The 11,400-nt window shown below is 59.2% G+C and overlaps 1 protein-coding gene across 3 annotated transcripts; it reads left to right on the top strand.

Moving 5' to 3' along the window:
• Nucleotides 1–1,179: 1,179 nt before the first annotated feature.
• On the top strand, nt 1,180–9,226 carry ZFAND2A (zinc finger AN1-type containing 2A). 3 transcript variants are annotated; one of them, XM_065923664.1, is made up of 7 exons: nt 1,182–1,545; nt 2,563–2,661; nt 3,166–3,260; nt 4,809–4,940; nt 7,156–7,307; nt 7,966–8,034; nt 8,304–9,226. In XM_065923664.1, exons 2-7 carry the CDS (start codon nt 2,607–2,609, stop codon nt 8,320–8,322), a joined length of 522 nt encoding a protein of 173 aa, XP_065779736.1. In that variant the 5' UTR covers nt 1,182–1,545; nt 2,563–2,606; the 3' UTR covers nt 8,323–9,226. The 3 variants fall into 3 exon arrangements, with proteins under 3 accessions (XP_065779735.1, XP_065779736.1, XP_065779737.1); XM_065923663.1 differs by having other exon boundaries at nt 1,180–1,545; nt 7,966–9,226; XM_065923665.1 differs by lacking the exon at nt 7,966–8,034 and having other exon boundaries at nt 1,183–1,545.
• Nucleotides 9,227–11,400: the final 2,174 nt, after the last annotated feature.

Raw genomic sequence — 11,400 nt, 5'->3', positions numbered from 1 at the left:
GCTCAGGAGAGCACAGGCTCAATAGCTGTGGCGCACAGGCTTAGCGGTTCCATTGCATGTGAGATCTCCCCGGACCGGGAATGGAATTCGTGTCTCCTCTACTGGCAGATGGATTCTTCACCACTGAGCCACCAGGGAAGCCCAGCATCTCTCTTTTTACCAAAGCAGATGTTCAGTTAATGACCAAAAAGCTGCATCTAAAAACTGACTTGATGGTCTTGTTCTCAGGGTAGTGTGGTGTGGTCTTGGCCAGATCAGAGCCAGGAAGGACGGAGGTGGGCCAGATGCTCACCTGTTACACCCTCAGGTGTCCACTCACGTCTTCTCCTGACCTTCCCTGAGGCTGAGATGAATTCGTTAAAAAATCAATGGACAAGGGAAACTGTTCACAGATGAAAGAGTGGAAAAACCTGGCAAACGTGAGGACTGGGGCAGTCAAAGTGAACATCCCCGTGGTCGGATGGGGTGCGATCCCGCGCCAGTGATGAGCACAGCACCATCCATGTGGTGTCATCACCAAGGAACCAGGACCTAACTCCGGTCCTGAGAGTCACGTTATACGAATGAGAGTCTGTGACTTTTCATAAAACCGTCGGGGACAGGACGAGACTGAAAGTGTAACAGCAGATGAGCTCCTGGAGCAGAAAGGAAAGAGACACCACAAAAAGCCAAGCGGGGTCTGCGGGTCGGACCTTAACGTGGGGGGTCGCCACCGATTCCGAGCCTGGGTGGCTGGACCGGTCACGGAGGGAAAACACGCGGGCGCCAGGTGCAGGATCTCCAGTGGTCCGGAGCAAGGCTAAGGGAGACGGCGCACACACGGGGAAACGCGCGCAGGGGACCCTGCGGCTTCCCCGTTTGTGAACTTGCCCTCTTGCTCAAGTTCACCTGTGACTCCAAAATCATCGCCTGGGTGCTCTTCCCGCGGTCCGTGCGCACAGCTCTGAGGCCCAGGTGCGTCGCGCGGGGAAACGCCCCCGCCGCACCCAGTGCGCCCGCGCTGACGCGCTTCGCCGTGACTCGACAGCTCCGAGAAGCCGCGCGACTGTTCGAGAAGAGGCGAGGCGTGGGCGGGCAGCGAAGGTCGCGATTGGTCGGCCCGCGGTGACGTGTTGGCGCGCGCCAGGAACGCCTCGCCGCGGCCGGGCGCGATTGGCTGACCCGCGGTGACGTGTCGGGGCGCGCCGGGAACGCCCGGAAGGTGGTAGCGGTCGGGCCCGGCGGCTACGGATAAATGGCCCGGAGGCCAGGCGCAGGGATGCTGCTCCTCGGTGGGCTCGGGCCGGCCGCGGTTGTTGCTTGGGTTCTGTTCTCCGCGTCTCTTTGGCCTTGTTCGCCGAGGACAGGAGGCTCAAGCTCTCGGCCTCCGCCGCCTTCCGCTCTCCTCGGCGGCTGCCCGAGCCTCTTGGAGGGGCCGGGCCGGGGACGCCGGGCGGGCTTCCGGCCGGGCCGCAGATCTCGGACGGCAGGGCGCCCGTGTCCCAGCACACCGGGGCTCTTGCTCCGCGGACGCAGCGCCGACAGCGCGACCACGGAGGAATTGAGGTGGGTCTCTGGCCGGTCCTCGATGGAGCGGTTCCCGCACACCCGCTCTGTGTCGCTGACCCCTGGAGCCAAGAGGCGCGTGCGAAGCTACAGGGGGAAGCCGAGCGAGCGGGTCCTGGGGAAGGAATTCTAGAATAGAGGAAATGAGGGTCGGGCGAGGTGAGGCGGGGGTTAGTGACGCTCCAACCCGAGGCCTGAGGGCAGGAGCGGGTGTGAGCCGTGGCCAGAGTGTCCCAGGCACCGGGACGCCCCCAGGAGCGGAGAGAGCTGCCGGGCGAGCCGGGAATGCCCTGGGGACGTGGACTCTGGGAGGGACCAGAGTTCCGAGAGTGGGTGCCTGATGGGAGGGTAGCCTGTGAGGCGTCCCGGGGACTTCAGTTTTTTCTCAAGTGCAGTGACCTCATTTTCTATACCTGTTTTCCATTGGTGAGTTAACTTCTTGCCCTTCCCCCTGGTCAACTCCAGGTTGAGTGTTATTAAGGTGTAAATTCTAAGTAAGACTCAATGCATCAGGGAGTTAGAGGGAGCCGGAGGGGACCGAATTGAATCTCTTCGGGTTAGTGCAGTTAATTAATGTGATTTAGCACCTGGTAACGGAGTTTTGTTTATGTCAACAAGTATATTCAGTAGATGAAATTGGGATTTAAAGTTCACCAAAGCTGTAACTTTCTCTGGCGATTGTGTAAATTGATTATGAGGCGTCCTTATCAATATGAATCAAAATATGGACTAATGAAAACCTAAATTCGGGTTGAGCTTCATAAACTAGAAATTAAAAGGACTGAAAAACAACCTTTTAATGGGGTTAATTATGAAGGAGCTGGTACTTAAGACTAAGACACCCATTTTTTCTTTGCTAAAAGACAAGAGTTTGTGAGGCTTCAGTCCCCAGTGGGGGCCCAGCTGACTTGGGTGTTTACAATGTGTGTTTACTTTGATCACCTGTACGATATAAATCCTGGTGGCTGAAATTCAGGACATCGTTGCTTTTCTCCTAATTTTTTCTAATTCTTGCAGGTGACATTTTACTCTGCCGTCTGTGTTTTGGACACGTTCTTACAATGGAGTTCCCTGATTTGGGGAAGCACTGTTCAGAAAAAACGTGCAAGCAGCTAGGTAAGCACTTTTAAGAGAACCTCAACAGAAAATGGGCGTTTTGTCTGCTAGCCGGGAGAACTGGCCATTGTCTTGGTTAGCTGATGGTCTTTGGGTCTTGGCCTTCGTGGTTCTTAGCGACGAGATGCTGGCCTGAGGTTAGCTGATGGTCTTTGGGTCTTGGCCTTCGTGGTTCTTAGCGATGAGATGCTGGCCTGAGGCTGAGGTTCTGTACCGCCGGGTACGAGGCTGGTCGCCAGCACTGGGTGGACAGAAGAGCACTGCTCAAACCCTCATAGTACCACCTGAGCTGGGATTCCTTTGGAAAGGGTAGCTGTACCGGCCCTGCAGTGTTGCTGACATTGTGAAATTCACGGGTCCCAATTATTTTATTATCATATAATACCTTGAGGATGTATTTGATAGGCGTAACATGAAGTCAGGGAAGGTAAATACTTGTTTAATATGACGTACGATTCTTTTGTTCTAGTCTTTAAAACACTTTACTGTTGTTTTCTTTTTTAGATTTTCTTCCGTTAAAATGTGATGCGTGTAAACAAGATTTCTGTAAAGATCATTTTACCTACGCTGCACATAAGTGTCCCCTTGCATTCACCAAGGTAATCGATCATACTTCGTTCTGAAGATTCTGATCCTCCCTCTCCAAAACTGCGCTGCCCGAGATCGTGGACGCGAGCCCCCCATAGTCGAAGCTCAGCTGGTGTGAAAGGAACCGTAAAGTCCGTTGCTTGGTCACAGCAGCCTCGTTTCGGGCCCTCGGTAACCATGCGTGGACAGGGCAGGGAGGAGCGTCCACCTTCCCAGGAAGCTCGGGCTGCGTAGCCCTAAAACCACAGGGTATTCTCGGGGGTTTCTGGAATCAGTTGTATCCAGACCTTCGACGCTTAACACGTTAAAGTGTTTAGTTCCTTTTATTCAACACACCAAGGGAGAACCGCTCTGTCTTCCTGCGGGGCTTGATGGGACCCGTTTGGGAGGAACTGTGCATGCTCTCTTTCGGGGTCACTTCGCAGCCTTGGCCTCCTGCCTTGGTGATTCATACGGGACCTGGTGGAAACTGGGCTATGGCTGAGGGAAGCCGACTAAGGCGCCTAAGTCCAGAGGTGTGAGACCTGGGTTGTTGACGTTTCAGGAGGTCCCAATGTGAACTCACTTGTTTTGGGTGCTTCCGGGAGTGGTTTCCTGAGGCCTTTGGCCAGCACTCTACTGGTTCCCTGAGGTGGCAGTTTAGAGGTGCAGATGATGGCATTTCCGGCTTTGACTGGTGTCGGCTGTTGTCTGGACCTTCACTGATTCGCGGGGTGGGGGAGGGTGACTGACTCATGTTCGCCCGGCACCAAGGACCAGGCCACACTGTGGTTTTGTTGACGTGACCTTCCCGTTTCCCTGGACAGGGTGAGTCTGCCTAGAGATGACTCAGCACTGCTTGCTTGCTTAACTCGCCCGCTGGCCAGCTGCGGGAGCACCCCCGGGTGGCTTTCCAGCTTGGCTTCCAGACACTCTGGGGCTACCTGTCACTCGCCCACGTCAGTGTCACCTCAGAGCGCTCCTTGAGTGAAGCTAGCTCAGCCCTGGCCCTGAGGGATGCCAACCATGCTAGGCGCTCCGCTGCTGGGTGCCCTGCTGGTTCCTTCCAGAGCCCCCTGTCCTGGGCTCGGCGGGTGGTGCTGAGCCTGAGAGCTCAGCTGGGCCACGTGCGCCTTGGCGGGGGACCACGTCTGAGGTGTGGGCATGGAGGAAGCCCTGTGTGCATCGGGGGGCCGGGGCTCCTCTCCGCTGGCGTTTGCCCCCCAGCAGCCCCGCCCGCCCTGGAGGCATCAGGGAAACTTCTCCACTCACCCCTACTGCTGGACAGACAGCCCTGCCGTCCCGAGACCGGCCCTTCGGACTGCTCACTGCTTCCCTCCTGGGTGGCCTTGCCAGCTCCCTCAGGGTCGTCTCTGCGGGCGGGCGACAGTCTGTTGTGCGTCGGTTCCCCTGGGGTCCCCCCAAGCTGGCTGACTGCGGCTCAGGCTGCCGTCGGCCCTCCCGTGATGGCGAGGCCAGCATCTGTGCCGTCCCCGTGTGACTGCGCCCCGGCCCTTTCTGTCGTGTGCGTGCGTCTCGGTTCTCTGATGAGCCCTGTCGTCTTACATTTGTTATTTTAGGATGTTCGGGTCCCGGTGTGCCCACTCTGTAACAGCCCCGTCCCAGTGAAGAAGGGGGAGATCCCCGATGTGGTTGTCGGTGCGCACATGGATGGAGAATGTCGGCGTCCCCCCGGGCAGGAGACGGCAAAGGTGAGGCAGGGCTGCGGGCGCCGCTTCCTCCTGGGGGAGAAGCCCAGTTATCCACTCAGGCTAATTACTTACAATAGTTTTTGCATAAAATTAAACCCTAACAATAGTTAGTGACAGACAGGGAGGCCTGGCGTACTGTGGTCCATGGGGTGGCAAAGAGTTGGACACGACTGGGCAACTGAACTGAACAATTGTTCAGTGTTTTCCTGGATTGTGAACGACTTAGGTTTTCACAGTTCTACCAGCATATTTCCTCAATATCGGGGTCTACATTAGGATCTACTTTTGTTACAGGCATCTCACTATTTCTCCTAAGGTGGAAAGTTAGCGTGGTTTCTGGGAATCGCTGCCCACGTGCGCCTTTTTTCTGAGCTCCCCAAGAGACGGCGTAACACATACTGATGACACGCAGACCCCAGCACGCGTGTCTGTCTGTCTGGAGCAGGCGGGTGCTGCCTGCGTTCCCCGTGGGCTGAGCCCAGGCTGTGTGCCGTGTGCGCCTGTCCCGCGGGGGTTGCTGCCAGCCCCGGCACTCTTGCTCCAGAGGTGCTCGTGGGCGTTGGCGGTTTTCCCGCTTCTGCTACTGCTGGGGGCGCCCGTGAGTGACCGCTGTCCTTGACCCAGTGTGGCAGCCTCGCAGACAGGGAGCCCTGGGCCCGCGCCTGCTCTGGACCGCACTCCGCCGTGCTGGCCCTCCCAGACCGGCCTCCTTCCCCCTCAGGTTCCCGCCTCTGTATCCCCCGTGCGGGGGCTCTGTCCTGGGTCCTGATCAGTCTCAGGGTCCCGGGGGTCGGGGGTGGGGGAGGGGGTCTCCTGGAGGCACAGCCTCTCCTGGCCCCCCCGAGCCGCCAGTGCTGCAGTTTCTGAGCCTTTGGGGAGCCTGTGTCACAAGCAGGCTGCCTCTTGGCCCTCCGCACCGGCTCGCAGGGTTTCATGTCTGCTGAGCGTGTCCTGCTTGTCCGTGAGCTTTCCCTAAAGTCGTGGTTGTTCCCTTTTATCTTTCACGGTTTTGCGTTCATCCCTTTTCAGAACGTCTCTTTGTGGTCACTTTAGAACTTCAGGCAGAGTAGGAGCCGCCCTCTGTGGTCACCTCCGTGTCTGAGGAGCCCCGGGTTGGCCACGGCCTCAGCAGATGGCACGGTGTGGCCTGTCCCGCGCTCAGATGGGAGGCTCACGGGCCTCCCGCACGTCCCCGCGCCCAGCCCCGCGCTGCGCGCTCCCCGGGCCGGCTCGGGTGGTCCTCTGGGCTGCGGGCCGCGCGGCGCCCTGCTCTCAGCCTGCAGCGCGTCTCCAGGGCCCTGCTCCCGTGAGGCTGAGTCACCGTCTCCAGTCCTCCACTGTCTCTGCTCCAGCAGCTCCCTGCTTCCCACGTTCGGTGCAGGACAAAAACAATTAGGACAAATAACCTGGAGCAGAAGGCGAAGCCCGCCCGGAGCCTTCACCTCAGGCCCTCTGATCAGACCCCCTGCCGCCCCGTGACCTCCCGGCCCTCAGCCCTGCCCCCGGCCCCAAGAACCCCACTCCGAGCCCCCACAGCCCCGTGTGCTCTGGCCCCCCCACTGGTCCTGCTGCCCCGTTTGGGGCCCTTGTGAGCCTCTGGAGCCTCTTGTAAAACCTCCCTGCCTTCCCGAGACCACGGCCCGCCCACGCTCTTCCCCCGGTGGCCGGGCCCCCCTCCTGGTGGCCGCGCCTGCTCGGTCTCCGCCCGCCGGCTCCTTGCTGTCCCGTGCTCAGTCACTGCCTGCCCCGGCGGAGGGCCGCCCCCAGGCTGCCGACCCTGCCGCCCCCGTTGGCAGCCGCACAGTTGGGAGTGCCTGGCAGTTTATGGCACCCAGAGACCGGCCCCCCGACGAAGCACAGCCGCCCCGTCCCCGGGCCCCCCCCCCCCCGCCTGGCTCCCCTCAGGCCGCGCGCGTGGCCGTCTCCCCCTGACCCTGTCTGCCCCCACCCCATCTCGTTTCTCTCAGTGGGAGCACCCCCAAGCATCCCACGTGTGTCCCCAGCTTAAAGTGCTGGTTTTGTGTCTGTCATCTGTTAAAAGTTTCCTTAATCAGTATTTTTCTGTTTACCTGACAAACCTCAGTGAAAGCCCGGCGCCTTCGTACTGTTTAGCTAGAACTGTCTCTGGTTTGAGTGTTGAGGGTCTTACTTGGGGCTGGCTGAGTGATCGCTCAGCGAGGCGGTTGGTGCATTGGAGTGACTTGTGCTCTCACAGGTGTTCACGTTCCGCTGCTCCAGAGAGGGCTGCAGGAGGAGGGAGATGCTGCGGGTGGCGTGTGAGGAGTGCCGCGGCAGCTTCTGCCTCCAGCACAGACACCCTCTGGACCACGGCTGCGCCCGCGGAGGCCACCCCGCCAGCTCAGCCGGGTGAGGACGGCCTCACTCAGCCTCCGCGTGGGGACCACCTGGACCGGGAATTGGGCCCCACGCTTGGCCATGGGGGTGGAATATCCGCTGTGGGGTTTGGGTGAATGTGATCTAAATTAAAAGTGGACCCAGAATTGAAACTGGATTCTAGTCGTCGTTTGCTGGAACCTCAGTTCTGAAGCTAGAAGCTGCATTCGTGGTGCAGGCGGGGGCGGGCTCCTTTCCGGGGCCGCGGGGAGGGTCTGCCTGGGCGCCCCCTTCGTGGAGAGTGGTCCCCGTCTCCCTGGGGCCCCCGGCGTTGTCTCTGTGCGGTGGTCGCCGAGTGTCCCCGTGGCAGCCCAGCAGTCTGTGGGGCCGGACAGTGACCCCCCACGCTGTGAGCTCGGCTGCACACCCCGCCAGCCGCCTGCCCTCCCCGTGGGCCTGGGGGTTGCTGCGCTCCGGCCACCTTGTGATGGCGGCAGGGCCCCTCGGGAACACGGGGCATCCGCCCCCACCTGCGGCAGGAGGAGTGGAAGCCGGGTCCCCTGCCGCCGTCTCTGACCGTCTCCCGTGTTGTCTGCCTGAGCCAGGCGGAGGGTCCTCTTGTCTCTGCGCGTGTGGCCTCCATGCTAGAGGTGAGGAGTTGGCGGAACGCTGACCTGAGCCTTCCCCACAGGTGCTCGGATTCCGGGCCATCGGGGGCTTCCCGCGAGGGGCCAGGCAGCTGGCTGGCCCGGCGCTTCAGGTACGGCCCGGGACAGGCCGGGGGGACGGTCACGCTGAGCGCTCACGGCACGGCTCCTGCCTGCCCGCTGGGGCTCCGTGCCCCGTCCCAGCTAGACGGCGGAGGGGGTGCACGCCTACCTGCAGGCTCCTCAGCCCCGGGGTGACCCTGAGAGAGACTGCACAGCTGCGGTCTGAAGGCCTGTGTGTGGTGAATGTTTTATACGTGATCACCCGTTTGTAGTTAATCCAGACAAATCTAAAAACATACGCTGTTTTCTTCTCTTTCAGATTCAAAGTAAAGCCATGACCTGACTGATCCTGCCCAGACTGGCCTGTTCTCGTTCGTTACCTGCATTTGCGGGTAACTTTATGCTCCAGCAGGTCCCTGCTTCCCACGCCAGCAGGTCTGGCCTGGGTGTCAGTCAAGGGGCTTCTGTCACTCAAACCATCGACAGTGGGTCACACGACGTCTTCCCCGTGTGGCTGCTGTGGTGATCGGCCATCCGAGCCCAGGTGGAGGGGGACCGCCTCCCCCGTAGGGGTCTTGTCCAGGTGGCCCACCGCTCCTGCTGCACTGGGAGGACAGCCGTGACCCTCTGACTGCAGGTGTTGGCGGTGACGCCAGGAGAGCCCTCATCTTGCGGGGCCTCGGGAGCCAGGAAACCCGATGGAGAGAATGCCGTCCGGTTGGGTCCCCATCATGACCCACGGGGCACACAGCCTGGATGCCAAACAAAACCCGTGCAGCTACTCCTTGTTTTCTAGGTCTAGAGCCTCAGGATATGATGGAGGGGCGGTGTGTTGGGTTCCCAGTCCGCAGGTGGGTGATGCGGCTGTTTGTGGCCTCATCTGGTTAGTGGTGGCAGGTCTAGGCCGCTGGCTCCCCAGATGTGCCAGGGTTGCCCCCGCCGCGTTCCTGACACAGTGGGTCTCGGGGCTACGTGCATGAAGCGCTTCCTGGGGTCCAGGTCCATTGGCGGTCACTAGCTGGTGTTCGGAAGCACTGGTGAGTGTCGGGAATTTGAGTGTGTGTTTCTCAACTGCAAGGTTCATGACATCTATACACAGATCAGGTCTTTCTCAGGAGAGGTTAATGTCCAAACTGAGACTCGGTAGCGCTGGATTTTGAAGACAATACCAAAAAAGAAAAAAAATCTCGTTACAAATATTTACAGGTTGAAATAGTATTTTGGATACAATGGATTAAATAAAGTGTTAAAATGAATTTACTTGTTTTGTGTTTTAATTGTGGCTACTAGGAATTTTAAAAGTAGGTAGAGCTCCGTCGTATTTCTCAGCACTATTCTTGATCATCCAAACTAAAGGACAAAAATATGCCACATTATCAGTGATTATCAACTTACACGAGTGCACTCATGTTTCTCAGCTGTGATTGGAATGTTTAAGTGTGTTTAAGACTTTTCTGAGAAGTTAGCATTTTCCTGAAGGCCCCGTGTGAAGAAACATTGGAATGGCACAGAAGGGTAAAGGCCAGGAAAGCAGACATCTGCCAGGCAGTCCCTGTCGCCGTTTACAGAGGTCACGGTCCCCCGGGGCCTGGGCATGTCGCTGCCCCCAGGCTTGGTTCCTTAGGGAGGGCCGTGTTTCAGAGCTCGGTGAGAGGACCCGAGGGGGCACCCAGGATGTCACACCAACTTCCCCGTCAGTTTCCCCACACCCCCAGCAGCTATTTCACGGGTTCAGTTCATGTGATGCAAACATGGTGTCAGCGGGTCTGCCTTGATGAGCAGAGCTTAGCATTAGTTCTGAGAATTCCTTGTGGACATGACCATGTCCCAAAGGATGGGGGAGTCACGAGTGCATTTTAAATTTTTGTAGGAAGTGCTGGTATTGAGAGAGTTCTGAGGGCCCCTTTTTAAGTGTCACAGGTCTGCGTGCGTTTTTGAGAGAAGGCTGCCTCAGCTGCTGGGAGCGACCTTGAGCACGCTGTGATGTTGGCTGTGGTTTCTGCACCTGGGATGGGGCGAGGCTGGCGCTCAGCCTCAGAGGTGCCCGAGACGCAGGGCTCGCCCGGTGTGCAGGCTCTGCCCGGGCCTCGGTGCCCGGCGCTGGGCCCACCACCGCCCCGCTGCAGGAGGAGGGTCAGGCCGGCCTTCTCAGCAAGTCCACGTGTCTCGGGAGCGTGTGGGGGAAGGAGGAGCCTTGGGGCAGCTGAGTGTGCTCTCCCGCCGCCTGGGGTCTTTACCACGTGCAGCCGCACCCTCCCCGCCACCGCCGCTGTCCTGCCTCCGTGAGCGCCGTGGGCAGGGCCAGGCTGCCTGCCCAGCGCCCCGTGTCCAGTGACCAGTCCTATGGCCCAGCTGGTGTAAGGCTGCCGTATCAGACATGCCCACGAGGTGTCATCAGAGGGCCTCTGAGAAGCAGGGAGCGGGCAACTGGGACCTTCATTCCTGCAGGAAACCAAGTCCAGGCGCCAGGAGGGGCGCGACCAGTCCGTCAGCCCCAGGTCAGTGTTTGTGGGTCGTCTGTGTCCAAAGGGATTGGGGTTTGCTTAAGTGTATTTTTTAAAGTAATTTTTATCGGATTTACCTGCTTTACAATGTTGGGTCTCTACTGTGCAGTAAAGTGAGTCAGCTCTGTGTATACACATGTCCTCTCTTCTGGACTTCCCTCCCAGCTGGGTTACCACAGGGCCCTCAGGGGCATTTCCCGCACTGGGCAGGAGGTTCGCATCAGCCGCCTGTCAGACGTCCTGTGGAGAGCGCGTGCATGTCCTCCCCCACCTCGCAGTCCTGGCCGCCACCCCATCCCCCTTGGTGTCCGTCTTTGTCCTTGACCAGGCTTCCACATTCATTCTTCGCGGCAATGCTGCGGCCTAATCTGGTGGGTTCTGAAGTGAGTTTCTGAGCTGGTCTCCGTTTTCCAGGTTTGAAGCTGCACAGTGAGGACTGTGGACCTGGGCCCAGCACTGCAGCTGCCCTGAGACGGGGGTGTCGGGAAGGCGGCGGGAGCGAGGCGAGTCTGACTCTCCCGCTTGGTCGGGTGTGAATGTCTGTGGGTAAGTGCCAACTTACTGCTTTATTTCATCGCAAGGCTGCGGTCAGCCACCGCGGTGTGCTGTGCGAGGGGAGTGGGTGCCATGGAGGAGCCGAGGGGAGCGGGGGCCGCGGGGGGTGGGATGTGCAGGCGGTTGGTCTTCAGTTCTCCCAGTGGCCAGGTGAGCGAGCTCGGAAGTGACCATGCCCCAGGCGAGCCTTCCCATGGACTCCAGCCCTGGTGCCATCTCGGCCCAGCTTGTGGGGCCCCCGAGGCCGAGCACAGAGCTATGTCACGCCCATGTGCCCACCCTGCAGATACTGTGAGATCATAAATGTTTGCAGTTTTCAGCTGCAAAATTGTGTTGATGTGTTGTGCAGAAGTAGAG

Source organism: Muntiacus reevesi, chromosome 2 (genome assembly GCF_963930625.1).
Source record: "Muntiacus reevesi chromosome 2, mMunRee1.1, whole genome shotgun sequence".
Taxonomy (NCBI): Eukaryota; Metazoa; Chordata; class Mammalia; order Artiodactyla; family Cervidae; genus Muntiacus; species Muntiacus reevesi.
The sequence above is the reverse complement of the archived record's forward strand: the minus strand, read 5'-3'. Positions and strand labels throughout refer to the sequence as shown.